This window comes from Mastigoproctus giganteus, chromosome 10, assembly GCF_048544385.1.
Source record: "Mastigoproctus giganteus isolate SK-2022 chromosome 10, ASM4854438v1, whole genome shotgun sequence".
Classification (NCBI taxonomy): Eukaryota; Metazoa; Arthropoda; class Arachnida; order Uropygi; family Thelyphonidae; genus Mastigoproctus; species Mastigoproctus giganteus.
In genome coordinates, this window is record NC_143584.1 from 155,705,154 (window position 1) to 155,723,140 (window position 17,987).

Sequence of the window (17,987 nt, forward strand, 5' to 3'; positions counted from 1 at the left end):
TAAATACTACCATAAGTTCACCTGTTCCAGCAGATCTATATCCTTTTTAAAATGGGGCCTCCAGGCCTGTATGCCGTACTCAAGATGCAGCCTAACCTTGCCTTATACAATGGGATAATCATTTCCATATCCCTGCTAGCAAGGTTCTGTATATCGTAAACAAAACCCCATGATATCCTGGCATCTTTTCTGCATTGCTCATGGAACTTCATGTCTTACTGCACAATTACCCCAGGTCTTTTTCATTTTCCACTACTCTCAGAGTAATACCACATGGTTGGCACATTAATCTGGGATTACTGCTACTCATATGCTATACAATTAGACTGGACCGTATTGTTCATTACAAGATAGCTTTAGTAAGGTCATTAATAACCCTAAAATGAACAGATAATAAAGCTAAATAAATCTATTGCATCAGTATTTCCATGAATATGTTCATTTAGACTTGATAATACTAAAAGTCTGATATAACAGAATAACCCCAGGGGCTCACATCTGGTGAGCATGGGCTTGGCACACCCAGGGCCCTGAGCTGGATATTATCATACTTTTGACTCTCTCTCTCTCTCTCGGTAACTCGGAAATTTTATTTTTTTTCCTTGTGCATCATAAGCCTCAGGCTTCCTTGTGGCATATGGCTGTTAATAATAATAATAATAATTGGGAACTATACTTTGCAAAGGCACTAGGCTATGCTATCACGTGAAACAGAACTGGTAATTAATTACACTGGTTTACAGTGTATCTGGAGTTTGAGTAAAAGTATGTGGCAGTTATTTATGCATGTTCACTGATTACTAAACCGAAGTCCGTTTGTTTCTATCACTTAAATATTTTTCACAATTCATTAATAAAATATTACCTATGTATTATATGCAAATTGTACATAACTATAGTTTCTGCAATGGTTTACAAGTTTTATACCCCTATATTCATAATCAGTATCAAATATTTCCCTCAAATACAACAGATTGTGCTTGTTTAACCCGTAACTACACACTCTGCAAGGTCGTACTGCAAGGTAGATGCCCCCCCTCTCCCAGCCCATCTGTGATTCCCAGAATTTTATTTTCCAAGTGGAGTCTGGGAGACTCCTGTGTATAGTTACGGGTTAAACTTGTTTGAGCATTCACTCACTTGTTTGTACAGTTCACTCAACCACAGAGCCTATATAAGTGGCACATCCCTTATGCGGTCACAGTACTCCTGTAAAAACTGTCGTGAGCTCTCATTGTGTGTTAGTTTTCTTTTAGTATGACAACCAGAAAGTGTATAAACAGTCCCGACATATTTTGTTACATATGTGGTTGTTTTGTTCCTGTAAAGCAGAGGCAAAATATTACCGATTTTGTAAAAAAAAATCGAATTATGCATACTTTGACATAAAACTAGGCGAACAGGATAAATCATGGGCACCGCATAAAGTATGCCATACATGTGTCGAGCATCTTAGAAAATGGCGTCAAGGAAAAAAGGTGTGCTTGCCATTTGCTATTCCTATGGTGTGGCACGAGCCAGTAAGCCATGCTGAATGTTACTTTTGTGTATGTGACATTAAAGGTTACAATTCAAAAAATAAAAAAGGACATCAAATATCCAGATCTACCGTCAGCCATAAGACCGGTTCCACATGGACCTGATCTGCCTGTAAAACCTCCACCAGAAACTTTGGAGTCCTCATCTTCTTCCACCGAAGCAGAAGCTAAAGAGGTTAATGAAGAGGAATGTTATCAACCAGAAAATATTTTAACGCCACAGCAATTCACGCAAGTCGAACTGAATGATTTAGTAAGGGACTTAGGTCTTCCAAAGTATGCTGCTAACATTCTGGGTTCCAGATTTCAAGCGAAGAACTTACTTGCTCCAGGTGCATCATTTTCCTGGTACAGAAATCGTGAAAGGGAGTTATACAGTATTTTTCACAAGAAGATCCTCTTGTATATTGCAATGATATCGCTGGTTTAATAAGTGCCTTAGGAGCTACGTCATATGTTACTAGTGAATGGAGACTATTTATAGACTCTTCTAAGACTAGTTTAAAAGGTTTTCTCTTGTATAATGGAGATAAGTACACATCTGTGCCAGTTGCTCATTCAATCTACTTAAAAGAAACTTATGACAATCTAAAGTTGTTTCTGGAGAAAATTAAATATCAAGATCACGAATGGCAACTATGTGGAGACTTAAAAGTGTTATGTATGTTGTTGGGGCAACAGGGTGGGTACACTAAAATACCATGCTTTATTTGTGAATGGGATAGCAGAGCTAAAGTGCTGCATTGGACAAAGAAGCAGTGGCCTCGGAGGCACAATCTTACACCTGGGCACAAAAAATATTGTGCACTACAGTTTGGTGAAGCCAGATAAAATACTTTTACCTCCACTGCATATGAAATTAGGCATAAGAAGCAATTTGTTAAAGCATTGAATAAGGATGGCAACTGCTTTAAGTACCTTTGCAGTAAATTTCCCAGTTTATCTGACGCAAAACTTAAGGAGGGTATCTTCATTGGTTTTAGATGGTCAATTTGAAACTACTATTACTGATGTTGAAAGGGAAGCTTGGATTGCTTTTAAAAGTGTAATGGAAAACTTTCTAGGAAATCATAAATCACAGGATTATGAGAAAATTGTTCAAAATATGCTCAAAAAGCTTCACAATTTAGGTTGCAATATGAGCATCAAAATTCACTTTTTGCATGCCCATCTTGATTTTTTCCCTGAAAATCTTGCACAGATGAGCGAAGAACAATGGGAGAGATTCCATCAGGACATAAAAGAAATGGAGCAGAGGTACCAGGGAAGGTGAAATACAAGCATGATGGCTGACTACTGCTGGTGTTTAAAAAGAGAGAAACCTGGCACTGTACATAAAAGAAAAACAATTAAATGTTCTTTTCAGACAGAGACGAAGGTCTGATTAATGAAGTTTCAGAATTCTGATTAATACTTGTTAGTATTTACGTATTTTTTGATATATGAAAATGTAATCCTATCAATTTGTCATTACTAAATACAATAAAGATATATACTTTCGTAAAAAACAATACTTTTTTATTTCTTAAATTGTGATGTATCTGGATGTGATAGGAAAAAATCTAAGTCATATATGAAATCACAGCAACATATTTTGGCAGTAGGACCAAACTTAAAGTTGGAAATACTGGAGAGTCACTAAATACAACTTCAAACCAAGCTAATTAACCAGAGTTTCTTCTTGGACTGACCACAGAATTAGGACCAAAATCACAAACACCTTATTGTTAATTTCACCTCTCCAAAAGTTGCCATCAAGTACATGCATAGCCCATTTAATGCAGCCCCTTGTGGCACTGATTCATTATAGTACTACTATCCAACTGTACAAAATGTGTCCCTGAACTGACGTGTGCGACCAAGTCGGTGTGGTTGATTTGCTGATAAAACGATGATTTGGTTAAACGTGCATATATTTTAAACTCTGTTTTCCAAACTGTACTTAGATATTAATGAATATTTTACTGATTCAATATAAAGTAGATATTTTATTACTGTTGAATTTTTCATAAATAGACATTGAATTGAAAGGTTTTTGAAATGAAATGTGATTGACGGATAACATTTGAATGCCTCATAAATATAAATAATAAAAGTACCTTCAATAGTGTCAAACTGATTTACATATTTTATTTTCAGCCATCTCATCCTCAGAAGGACTAGTAAGTTCATAAATCATTATTTCAATTGAACTAGGCAGTGTTAGGTGGGTCGGAAAACTGCTAGCTTGGGGAGAGACAAAGACAAATAGATTAACAGTAGCCACTGGCAGAGGTAAAGAGATTCTTGCACTGCTTCTATTGGAATGAGCAGAAGCCTGAAAAACAAGATGCAGGATATTTCAGAGACTGCCGGGAGTCATTGCGGTACAAGTAAACACATGGGTTGTGTTAGGGTAGCTAAGAATAGAAATAGGTATGTATACTTGCGTGTACACTAATGCTAGGAGTTTAGTAAATAAATTTGATGAATTTGAGGTATTGCTCAAAACATCAAAGGCAGATATTGTTGGGATATTAGAGACGTGGTGTCACACAGATAAAAGGAATGCAGAACTGGAATTTGGGGAGTACAATGTCTACAGAAAGGATAGACTGGATAGAAAGGGAGGAGGGGTTATGCTATTAGTTAAGAAATACATAAAATCCAAGGAAGTGAAGCCGGTGGACATCGCTGGACAGTGCAGTGTCGAGTCAGTTTGGTGTGACATAAGCATTGGGAGATCAAAATTGAGAGTAGGAGTGTGCTATAGGCCTAATGACTCTGATGAGTATAATAAGATACTGTACAGGGAAATAGAGTGGGTCAGTAAATCAGAGAGTCTTATAATGGGAGATTTTAATTTCCCAGATATTGACTGGAATTTGGGGGCTGGTCACTCACACACTAGCAAGGCTTTTGGGATTTATTGGATGATTGTTTTCTACATCAGCATGTTCAGGAGGCAACTAGAGGGAAGAATACTCTTGATTTGATTATCAGCAGTGATTCTTCATGCATTAAGAATCTGCAGATAAATGAACCACTAGGTGGCAGTGATCACAGTGTGCTGAAGTGGGATTTACTCAAAGAGGTAACTACCATTAGGGGTAAAGAGAAGGGTTATTGCTTTCGTAAAGGCGACTACGATGGACTGAGACAGTATTTAAATTCTATGCAGTGGGACCAACTGATGATATTACCAACAGCAAATGCAAAATGGGAAGCATTCAAAGAACTTATCTTGGAAGCTAGTAGGCTATACATACCAACTAAGAAATATTGTTCAAGGTTTAGGCCTAAATGGATGTCAGATGAACTGATGAGGCATATGGCAGAGAAGAAACATGCATGGGATACATACAAATTAACACATGACACAGAAGCCTATGATAGATACAAGTTGATCTGTAACAAAGTTACAAAGGAGGTTAGGCAGGCGAAGACAGATTACGAGAAATCTTTGGCAAGGGATGCAAAGAAAAACAGCAAAGAGTTCTTTACTTATGTAAACTCTAGAAGGAAGGGGATGAATCAGATTGGTCCACTTGATATTGATGGGTCAACTGTTGATGATCCTGCTCAGGTAGCTAACAAACTAAATGAATATTTTGCATCGACATTCACACATGAGGAGTTATTTAGCGAGGGGGAAGCCAGAGGTGTATTCAACTCTAGCAGTAAGCTAGAGAATCTTGTAATAACTGAGAGTAAAGTGGAGGAGAAATTGTTGAAGATAAACACAAGAAAGGCACCCGGGGTGGATGGGATCTATCCAGTTATATTAAAGGAGGCAGTGTGGGTACCTCCCCTGAGTCCAAGGAAGCTCCCATAATTATGAGAGCTTCCTTGGACTCAGGGGAGGTTCCCACAGACTGGAGATGTGCAAATGTCACCCCAATTCACAAAGGAGGATCAAAGGCTGACACAAGTAATTATAGACCTGTGAGTTTAACTTCTGTTCCAGGAAAATTAATGGAGGCACTTGTTAAAGAAGCACTGCAGGATCATTTAGACAAGACTTCAGCTATAGCTCGGACACAGCATGGTTTTGTTAAGGGGAAGCCTTACCTGACCAATTTGATTGGATACTATGATGCAGTCACAAAGGAACTGGATGCAGGGAATAACTTTGATATTATATACTTGGATCTTAGAAAGGCTTTTGATACTGTTGCACATGGAAGACTGCTGCAGAAATTGGAGCAGTGTAACATTGGAGGCAAATTGCTGCTGTGGATAAAGGGGTGGCTGAGGGGGAGAAGACAGAGAGTGGTAATCAATGGACACTGCTCGTCGTGGACTAATGTTATTAGTGGAGTCCCTCAGGGCTCAGTGTTGGGTCCATTATTGTTTTCTGTATTCATAAATGATATTCATGAGGGTATATGAAGCTTAATGTCGAAGTTTGCAGACGATACGAAGGTAGGCAGGGTTGTCAAGGACACTACTGACACTATACTGCTGCAACAGGATCTGGAAAGGTTGAGCAGATGGGCTGAGAGGTGGCAAATGAAGTTTAACATTGACAAATGTAAAGTACTACACATGGGAAACAGCAACCCCAGAGCAACGTATCAACTCTGTGGTACTACACTGACAGTGGTAGAGAATGAAAGGGACCTGGGGGTGGTTGTGCAGGCAAATATCAAGTTCTCTGAGCAGTGCAGATGGGCTGCAAGAGTAGCTCATGGTGTATTGTCAAAGATATATAGAAATTTTTCTAGCAGGGATAAGGAGGTGATTATTCCCTTGTATAAGGCAATGGTCAGGCCACACCTAGAGTACTGTATACAGGTCTGGAGGCCTCATTTCAAGAAGGATGTAGAGCTGCTGGAACGAGTACAGAGAAGGGCAACAAGATTAGTGAATGGAAAAAAGGGGTGCTCTTATGAAGAAAGGCTGAAGTTTTGCAAATTACAGTGTCTGGAGACTAGGAACCCACAAGGTGATCTGATAGAGGTGTATAAAGTCTTGAATGGTTTGAGCATGCTCAATGCTGATGGGATTCTTCCTCTCGCTCAGAATAATCACCTGAGAGGGCATAAATTCAAATTGAGGAAAGACAGATGTAGGATAGACGTGCGGAAATTTGCCTTTAGTCAGCCAGCCAGCGGGCGGGCGGGCGGTTGGTTGGTTGGTGGAACAGACTTCCATCCCTTGTCGTGGAAGTTGATAGCCTAAATAAGTTCAAGGCTCAGCTGGACAGATATTTTGAACGAACAGAGGGGTGAAGTGGAAGTGGGTTTTTTTTTTTTTTTTTTTTTTGTTTGGCTGATGCTGCATAAGCTTGCTTTCTTGCATCAAATGCCTCTACTAATGCTAATGCTAAACTATAACTTGTATCTTCATTATTGTCATCAATTGGTATTATTAGAGGATCACACAACTTTTCCATCATGGCATCTGTTCTCCAATATTCTTCTTTCAAATTCAATACATGAGCACAATATATTTTCCAAGTTTCTTTGCTGATAAAAGTTATTCACGAATAGTTAATTCTAACAGTTTATCCATATATATATATATTCCCAGTAATATTAAAATTTATAATTTATAAAATTTGTCTATACATATTAAGTGGCATTAATATCACAGCGGTATGGTGGCAATATTAAAACTAAGAATCCTTTTCCTTCAAGCATGGAATCAAATTTATATATTTTATTTTGAGAATAGTGTTTTGCCAAAATCTAAAAGTTCCACTTTTCTAAGATTATCACTGAAAAGTAATATTCCAGGAAAGTTAATCCATTATTTCCTGTTTTCTGAGTGATGAGTTAGGAAATTTATTTAACTGTATGGAATGATACGGTGCATTTGTCTATAATTACAACAGCCTTTTCAGTCAAATTGGATAATAGTTTATCTGATGCCTATTTTTCAAAAATTGCCGAATTCATCTGGCTGTGATAATTCCCCATCGTTGTGTTTGTTTTGTACACTAAATTTGAATTTGGAATAAATCCAATTTCTACATCTACACATAAAACAATAAGTCATTTTGAAGTATTTCCTGATTGATAGATGCTGCAAATTTTGACTTTGCCAGCATTTACTAAATGTGAAATTGCTATCCATTGCTATCTAAATGTCAAAAAGATCCAAATAAGTTACATTATTTGCCACAAATATCTTGTACTTTTAAGTATAATTTCATATTTTTCCCTTAAAAGCTTTTGTTTTCTTTGAGATTTTTTCCAAAAAATTCTGATTGTAAAGAATTTTTTGGCAGTGATTCTGCAATGAGGATTTACCCAATAGAAACCTCACAACAGCAATTTTGGCAGAGTCTTCAATAAGATTTTGGATACCCTGGATCTCTTCACTGAAAATGATACAGATTTTGACTCCACCACTACAGTGAAGATGTAATTCTCTGCTACAAAGAATTGCTCCAGGAGAAGAAGCTTAGAGTTCACCAATCAACCCTTGAAACCTTCTTCAAGAAGAGAGGATGTGCCATAACTTGGTCGTCTTCCCACCATCAACACCAATCTTCTCTCCAAATGCTGTCAAGTTCACCATGTTTGGGGTTGCATCGTGCACTGGTGTACACTAACTTACAGTATCAATTTTTCTTTTTTAATTCATTTTATAATTCATTTGTTAGTGCAAAATGTATTTTTTAAATCATGTTTATTATCTGTACTATTGTTTAAGTAACCCAGCAAACCCCTAATATGTTGAAATAACATACACGTATAAATTATAAATCCAGTTTAATGTAAAAATACAAATATATACTAACAGGCAGTAGCTTTCGAGACTGGCGTGTCTCTTCATCAACTGAAATTCAAATACAAAATACAACGGATAAGTACAATGAGCTGAGTGAGGCACATTAATCATGTGCCATTGTTGTTGCACGGACGTGCGCTGCTTTTACTCCACTGATCATCTAGCATTAAAACGGTTGTCTCTAGGATGGGGTGTAGACGTATGCCTTTGTGGCAGTTTATTGCCTTTGGATTGTTTAATATGTTAAGTGACTCTAGCCATAGGCGGTGGCGAAAGTGTCGTGAGTGGTCTATTGCTTCAAAGTCACATTTGGGATTAAGATCGTGGTTGGTGGCCCAAAAATGTTCCGTGACTGCGGACTGGTCAGTTTCGGCAAGCCGGATTGCTCTGTGCCAGGAAGGCATGTTGCCCCCAGGCATCGACAGCCCTAGCTGTGCTACTGCCCCTGCACATTGATACCTTTTTTTTTATAGACTGTGTAAATAGACTCCATACTACTAATAGTGATTTTTTTTGCTGCCACAATGCATAGACATGATTGTGGCAGCAATCACTGAAAATGGATTGATAGAGTTTCATGCTTGAATGTAAAACTAAACATGAAATACGTATTTGCAAAACATCTACAATGAAAATGACATTATTACTACAGTTTAAAACACTCATTATAGCAAACTGTTTCTTTTTTTACACACATTTAACATTGAGTTGGCTGTGTTTCCCTGGTCTAGTATATGTGATTGCTGGTATGCATGTTACAAAATTGAACTTGTAAACTGCCACAACGATTGCACTTCCTGTTAATTATGATGTAGTTCATTAGGTGCCTTAAGCAGTCACAATGAAATTGTAAACTATTCTGACTATGGATGATTCTCTGAATCATCCGTAGTCAGAATAAAATGAAATTTGTATATTTCACATTTTTATTAAATGTCTCAGTATTCAGTGTTATTAAATTGACTGCATTTAAGGCATTAATAACTGGCACATTAATATAATTCTCATTATAGTAAACTTCTTGTTATAAACCATATTTATAATGATGACTCACTATAACAGTAAATGACATGAATAATGCATTTCTTAGGTTGCTGAGAAATTCAGGCTTCTTCAGATAGCTGTTGACAAATTCAAGAAGCTTATGAATGACTGTACAAAGAATCATGGTAAGGAATAATACAAAAAGTGTATGCATGTGTGTACAATAGTTACTCAATATTACATTTACATGATGTGTTATTTGTGATATTTAAGTGAGTTTTTCAAACTGTTTTCAGTAATTTACTTCTTGATAAATTGCATCCATTCCCAGTGTATGTCTACCCTCTCACACACAAATAATACTTTGCAAATTAAAGTTGAATTTTACAGTCTTCCTGTAATAAACAAAATTGCTTGTGTGAACTTCTGTTATCAATTAATAAAATGCTGGCCTTTGATATGCAATTTAGTTGAAAGCTATACAGTTAAAATTTGCTGTGAAGGTTGCTGGGCAGCAGTTAGTTGTTATAACAGGCCAAAGTTTGAAAGATAGAAATGAGAGCAGCCAACAAATTCAAAGTCACTAAGTTGGCATTTCATATGCAGATATTCAGAGCCATTCTGTTCATAACAGTAAAGTCAGTGAATGATTGAATGCATTAATAGCTGGTTCTTTTAAACTGTTTATGATTGACTGTGTTAAAAAGTAGCTATTATATTTTTTTTCTCATTTCTGCCAGTTGATTCTGTTTATCTGAATGGAATTATTGAAGTGTTAAATCCATTCAGCAAATTGATGATTTAAAGAATATTTGCATTGCATTACATTTGCTTGATCTGCAACAAACTATTTTTAGCTATTAAAAGTATGACATTAATATTACTAATAGTTGGATGCACTCATCTTCCATCTTATGAGTTAACATGTTTATTTTTATGAAAAGTGATCGGAAAATAATTGTTCTTCCAATTCTTCTTTTTCTTCTTTCAGTGCATTCTCTGATTTCAGACGTCGGTGATCGCTTTTTTTGAACTCTTTTCTATTTTCAGTCCGCCTGACAAGTTCTTCAAATCCCAGTTCCACCCATTTCTTAATGTTATCCATCCATGAATTTTTCGTCATCCTCTCGTCCCCCTCCATCCTTCCCTCCAGGACTACCTGCAACAACTTGTGGCACCTCCGTAGCCAGGAGCAGCAGTGCATAGCACACGCTTCTTGATTAGACCGGGGTTCGATCCCGTGACCACCAAATACGGAGGATGCGGAAAGGTCAGGGAATGACCACCGCATATCATGGAGCAATGTGGCCTTGGTTGCTAATGCTCCTAAAAACCAAATAACAAAACAAACAAACAAAGCAACAACTTGTTCTTCCTTCCTCTCACAGTGTGTCCCAAGTATTTTACCTTCCATCTCTTTATGATGTTTATTATTTGCCAATTATGTCCTATAATTTGTACCACACTTGTTCATTTGTCATCTGCTTTGCCTAGGATCCTCAGCATTCTTCTATACATCCATATCTCAAAGGACTCCATTCTCTTCACTGCTGAAGCCCTGATTGTCCAAGTTTCAACTCCATATAGAAGTAATGGCGACACATGGCACCTTACAAACTTCACGTGTTGCCTATGCAAGGGTTTTTTCTGAAACCAGCGATTTTTATTTCATGAATCTGGATCTCTTTGTTCTTCCAATTAATTTAATGACATTAATTGGAAGAACAATCTCTGAAAGTTAAACAGTTTGTTGTTACTATATGAGTAAAGAATGAACAAGATTAAATTTGATAATCAAAATTGAATTTCTGAAAAACATTTCAAAAAATGTCTTGAAATTGCTTTAATATTCTGTACACCATAATGAAGAAAGCTAGCTTTGAATGGAAGATTCAACTTCTCACATTATTTGAAACTGTTACTGTTGGTTTCTTATAGTACATTATAGATATTATATTTTTATAAGTCAGTATAAAAAATTAAGGAAATCCATTTTAAATGTTGAAGCATTTTATTCCAGTAGTCTTCCTTTTTATTAAAAAAAAAAAAAAAAAAAAAAAAAACATTAATATATATAGAGATTGCTAAATTTTTTCATAAGTAGGCCAAATGAAAATGCATTACAGACCAGATTTGGTCTATGAACCACCTGTTGTTGACTGCTGGCCTGGGGCAACTTGTAACAATTCATAGTGAGGAGAGGCTGTGAGAATGAGGGTATGAAATTAGTGATATTGAAATTATAGCTTAAAGGCAAGCAAGGTGCCTGGAGTTGATGGAACATACCCAGTAATTTTGAGGGAGGGAGGCAGCTTGAGAATGCATTGAACCATTAAGGTTAATTATGGGATAATTGTTGGACTCAAGAGCTAGTTCTTTGGATTGGAAAAGTGCCAATGTAATGCCATGCAAAAAGTGTTTCTAAGAGCGAAGTGGGTAACTACAGACCAATCATTCTAATTTTTGTGATAGAGAAAATCGTGGAGGCAGTGATAAAGATTATAATACAGGGACATTTAGATAGAAATGAAATTCTGGAAGATACACAAAATGGTTTTGTTAAGGACAATCCATGTTTAACTAACCTGGTTAATTATGTTTACACAGATACTTGTGAGCTGGATGCAGAAAATAATTTCAACATTCTTTATTTTGATTTTAGTAAAGCATTAACTCAGTCCTAGTGAGGGGTTACCATATAAATTGGAACATGTTGGAATTTTGAATAAGGTTCTGAGATGGATTGCAGAGTGGTTGCATGGCAAGAAGCAGAAGGTTGCAGCTAATGGTTACTCTTCAGATTGGTCTAACATCAAAAGTAGAGTAACCATTAATCACACCCCTCTACCTCCTGCTCTGTGGCCATTCTTCAGTCCATCTTAGAACCTCACTCGTAATCCCAACCTCTTCCAATTTGTGCATAATCTCTCACAAGGGACCGAGTCAATGCTTTAATAAATATATAGGACTAAAAGGCATGATATCAATTTTCAGACAATGTGAAGATTGAATATGGTAAAAACCATAGTAAATGAATAAAGGTGAAAGTTTTATGGTTATAAATGATTCCAGAACTAGGGGGTTGTTAATTAAAATTATGGGGAAAGAAGTTTAGACTGGATTGTAAGATGTTTTCTTTTAGTCAGCGAGTTAATTACTGGAATTAGTTACCTATTTGAGGAGGGAATCACATAGTTTATTTTCTTATTTATTCTTTATCGATTATTTTTATTTATTATTATTTAATTATTTTTTGGACTGATGCATGGTGTAAGAACTTTATATATTTGACAGTCAATTTCATTTGTATAGCATACTACTAGGCTGCAGTGAATGCAAGTCCTGCATTTTATTTCTTGATATAGTTTGGAATGAAACTAAAAATTTGGGTAGAATTTTTCTTGACATGCTCTGACCTTGTTAACAAGGAAAGGCTGTTTTTACAGAGATGGGATGCACTTAAAAAAAGAAGGAAGTACAAGAATATTTGCTGATGCTACTGAGGCAGTGTTAGGTGTGTCGGAAACTGCTAGCTTGGAGGTATTACACAGACTAATAGATTAACTAGAGCTGCAGGCAAAGGTGAAAGTAATTCTTGTACTGCTTCTATTGAAACATGCAACAGCCTGGAAAGCAAGGTTTTGATTTCAAGCCCTGCTGTAGGTCACCACAGAACTAAGAATTTAGTTACTGTAATGTGAATATGAACAAGTGCATGTACACTAATGCTAGGAGCATTGTAAATAAATTTGATGAATCTGAAGTACTGATTAAGGCATCAAATTCAGACACTGTAGGGATGCCGGAGACAGTGTCACTCAGACATAATTGATGCTGAATTTGAATGACAAACAGGCAGGACAGGTTGGGGAGAAGGGTTATGCTCTTAGTTAAGAAGAATATTAAATCTAAGGTAGTGGTGCATCTAGTCAACATGGGTGGCCAGTGCAATGTTGAGTAAGTTTGGTGTAACATAAGCAGTGGGAAAATGAGAGTAGGAGTACACTATAGGCCTAATGACTATGATGAAAATACCAAACAACTATACAGATAAATAGAATGGTCCAGTGAATCAGAATATCTTGTAATGGGATTTTAACTTTCCAGATGTTGACTGCAATTTGTGTGATGGTCACTCACACACTAACAAGACTGTGGATATATTGGTTGACTGTTTTCTATAGCAGCAAATTAGAGAGACAACAAGAGGAGGCAGGCAATTCTTCATGCATTAAGAATCTGCAAGTAAAAGACCCACTGGGTGGCAGTGATCACAGTGTACTAATGTAAAATTTACTTAAAGACAACTACTGTCAAGGGTAGAGGGAAAGGCTTTTGCTTTTGTAAGGGTGACTATAGTGGTTTTAGACAGTTTTTAAATTCTGTGCAGTGGGACTAACTGATGACGTTACCAACAGCAAGTTTTAAATGGTAAACATTCAGAGAAATAATCATAGACGCTACTAGGCTTTCCATCATAACTAAGAAATACGGTTCAAGGCCTAAATGGATGTCAGATGAGACTGATGGCAAAGAAGAAAAATGTGTGGGATGCATAAATTATTAGATAATAGAGAAGTCTACGGTAGATATAAACTAGACTGTAATCAAATCACAAAGGAGGTTAAGCAAGCTAAAGCAGAAGAAGTCTCTGGCAAAGAATTCAAAGGACAGCAGCAAAGACTTCTATGCATATATGCACAGTAGATGGAAGGGGTTGAATCACATTGGGCCACTAGATGTGAATGGTTTTACTGTTGATGGATGACCCTGCTCAGATTGCTGACAAACTGAATAGTTATTTTGTATCTACACTCAAAATTGTTGAATTGTTGATAACATCATCAGTTATTATGAGGAATTCTTTAGGGAAGGAGATGCCAGATGTTGATCAAACTCTAATGGCAGTTTGATAAACATCTGACATTAAAGCGGGGTCATCAATAGTTAAACCACTCACATCTAGTGGCCTAATGTGATTCAACCCTTTCCTTTTACTGTGCATATATGCAAAGAGGTCTTTGCTGCTCTTTTTGAATTGTTGGCCAGAGACTATGATACAGCTAAATGATTTTGTGATAACTGAAAGGAAATTGGAAGAGAAATTGAAGCTAAACATAAAAAAGGTGCCTGGAGTGAAAGGGATCTATTCCCTTATTTTAAGGGAGGCAGAAAAGAGATAAGCAAACCCTTAGCCATAATTATAAGAGCACCGTTGGATTCAGGGGAGATCCCTATGTACTCTTGATGTGCAAATATATTTTCCTATTCACAAAAGGGTGATCAAATGGTGACATAAGTAATTACAGACCTGTTAGCTTAACTTCTGTTCCAGACAAAATAATGGAGTCACTGGTTAAAGAAGCAATGCAAGCTCATCTAGACAGGAATACAATTATACTGCAATCACAGCATGAATTTGTTAATGGGTGATCTTGTCTGACCAATCTGATTGATTACTATGAAAAAAAGTAACAAAGGGAACTGGATGGGGGGAAAAAAAGTTTTTGAAATCATACATGGATTTCAGGAAAGTGTTTGATACTGTTGCACACAAGAGACTGCTGTATAAATTGGAGCAGTGTGGCATTGAGGGAAAGTACACTGTACTGCTATGGAAAAAGGGATGGTTGAGTGGGAGAAGACAGAGAGTGGTTATTATTGGACACTGCTCTTTTGTGGACTAATGTTATTAGTGGATTGCCCCTTGGTATAATGCTGGGTCCAGTCTTGTTTTCTATATTTATTAAGATATTGAAATTGATAGTATAAACCAGAGCTGTGATGCCCAATATGTTCTACATTGATTTTAATATTTGTAAAAGAATAAGAGAAGTTTACCTCAATATTATACATAGAACACTTCCGTATGCTACTCTTCAGAAATTAAAACGAATATAACATTAACACAAAATAGTATAAACCAGAGCTATGATGCCCAATATATTCTACATTGATTTCAATATGGTGCTAATGTTATATTCATTTTAATTTCTGGACAGTAGCATATGGAAGTGTTGGCGCCTCCATAGCCAGGTGGGCAGGAGCAGCAGTGCATAGCACACGCTTCTTGATTAGACCGGGGTTCGAGCCCATGACCACTAAATACGGAGGATGCGGAAAGGTCAGGGAATGACCACTGCATATCCCCGGAGCAATATGGCCTTAGTTGCTAATACTCCTAAAAACCAAATAACAACAACAATAACATGGAAGTGTTCTATGTATAATATTGAGGTAAGTTTCTCTTATTCTTCTACAAATAAGATATTGAAGGTATGTCAGGCTTAATGTCTAAGTTTGTGGATTGTGGATGTTACAAAGGTTGGCAGGGTGGTTAATAATAGTAAACAAGGTAAGCTACTGCAAAATGATTAGAAAAATTAGGCAGATGGGCTGAGAAATGGCTATTGAACTTTAACATTGACAAATGCAAGATACTATATTTGGGAACTGTCTTACTACACTCAGGGTAGTGGAAAATGAAAAAGACTTGGGCATAATTGTACAGTCAGATATGAAGTTTTTGGAGAAAGACAGGCTGCCAGGACAGCTCATGGAGTTTTCTCAATGATATACAGGAATTTGCTAACCCATTGTACAAGGCAATGGTTAGGCTGCATCTTGAGTACTGTATACAGGTCTGGAGGCCTCATTTTAGGAAAGATATAGAGCTGCTGGAATGGGTGCAGAGAAGGGAAGTGAGACAGTCATGGGGAACAAAAGAGTGTTCATACCAAGAAAGGCTTCAGTTCACTTTAGTTGCACTCAAGTATCCCTTCTGTTTTGTCTATCCTTTCTAAATATATTATGCATATCATAGTGTAACTGATCTATTTCTGGGTGACACTAAGTTACAAAAAGCTCTATTATGTCGGTGTCGATTGTCACTGAGTTAGAATTCACTTTTTATTGACAACACTTCTGGCATTGCTGTAGACACAGTGAAAACTAAGTTTTCTTGTATACTATCCTAGCACATTCTTGAAGTTATTTAAGCTCATTTCTCTAGTATTACCATCCTGTTTGCTTGAAACGTCAGTACTCTCAGCACATTTTTCCAATATCGGCTGTTGTGGCAATGAAAAAGAAATTTTGAGATAAGTGCAGATGTTACTTTGACCTATATCATCAGATAAATGCATATCTATATTACCTCTAACTAGCAATTTCCCTGAACTCTTAAGGTACCCTCAGTAATATTGGCATAAACCCTTGCACTACCTTTATTCAAATATATTCCGTCTCTACAAAATGGATTTCTTCTACTTACAAGTGTGGGTTATGTTGATAAAATTTGCTCCTAAGAACAGTGCCAAGGCTTTCAGCATATAGTCCCTCCAATTGGACCTGGATAAAATTGGAAACAAACATTCTTACCTAATTCATCACATTTTTTTAAGCATAGCTCAGTATTTATCCAACAAATGGTTTACTTAGTCTCATATTGGCATAATATATATATATTTCTTAAAATTGTTATTTTATTTTATTTTATTTATTATTATTTTTTTATTATTTTTTTTTTTTTTTTGCACCTTACGGGCTGGAAAAATCATTGGATGGCTGGTTACCAATTAAACTATGCATCATGAGTTTAAATTGTTTAAACCAATATTTCTGAATTGGTACCTCTACCTTTAGGGTTATGTGAGAGAAGTTTGCTGGGATGCTCAAATAACCAGAAAATCTAGATAGCTGGAATGACCTAATCCCCATGTGTGCTGGTTAAGAAAGCTGTTTCTTACTGTATACCAACACAGCTGAAATTTTGAGAAAATTGAATTTTTTCACTTGTTTCACTTGTGATACGTTTTGTTTGTTTAAAACTGCATACTAAAGTGCTATTAGGCACGTGCCAGTTGCAGAAAAAATGAAGGAACAACTTTTTAAGTTGTCAACTAATAATGTACTGAAGATGCAAAGTATGGTACTTGATGACATTTATGCATTATTACATAAAATAGAGTGAATATAAACAACTGAGGAACATTGGCTCTCACAGACCTCCCCCATTTGTATCATCTTATTTATGTGGGGCAAGTTTTCCTGCTATAATGGATTTAATATTAAGAAATAATAAATATTCAAAAAATTATTTAATTGTACTGTAGCCTTCAACATTTAAAACCCAATATTGAAAATATCATTTTGTCCAAAGAATTCAAATTTCACATTAAAAAAAATTATTCCTCAAAATTGTAAGTACTGGGGATAATACTTATTTTTTTGAAAAGAGGCAATTTTCAAAAAAAAATTAAAAAAAATTAATAATAATGATTTAAATAATATATTAGTGTTTCTTGCATAAATTGAATTCCACTAAACTTTTTCTTCCTCCCTCCCCCCAGGATGTGATCGCCATCTTCTTGGACTGTACCAGATATGCATAGAAGAAGGAATACCTGTACCTGATATATTCACAGATTCCTCCTTTGTTAAAAGGTTATAAATATGAGTATTTAATAGTTTAAATATATTGATATTTATTACTTTGAGTATATTATTAGTGTGTGTGTTGATTCCAATTATCCTCATTATCTGAATAACTGGAACCAAAATCTGATTTGGCAGAGGATAGGTGATCAGGGGGAATTGCATTCTTTGGAAAAGTCAACTGTACTGAAGGATATTTTATACAGGGTGGTTCACTACCAGTCCGACAAACTTGCAGGAGGTGTAGGGGTCACAAAGACGAATCGGAATCACATAGCATTGCGGGGTCCGAAATGCCTTCGTCATGCG

General features: G+C 36.4%; 1 protein-coding gene across 2 annotated transcripts in view; it reads left to right on the plus strand.

Annotated features, from left to right (window-relative positions):
* CROT (Carnitine O-octanoyltransferase) overlaps window positions 1-17,987 on the plus strand; it is a 196,704-nt gene that overhangs the window by 157,175 nt on the left and 21,542 nt on the right. For both annotated transcript variants that reach the window (XM_090384007.1, XM_090384008.1), the window contains exons 13-14: window positions 9,349-9,427; window positions 17,594-17,687. In XM_090384007.1, the coding sequence (XP_090240133.1) occupies window positions 9,349-9,427; window positions 17,594-17,687 (173 nt within the window). The remainder of the gene's footprint in view (window positions 1-9,348; window positions 9,428-17,593; window positions 17,688-17,987) is intronic.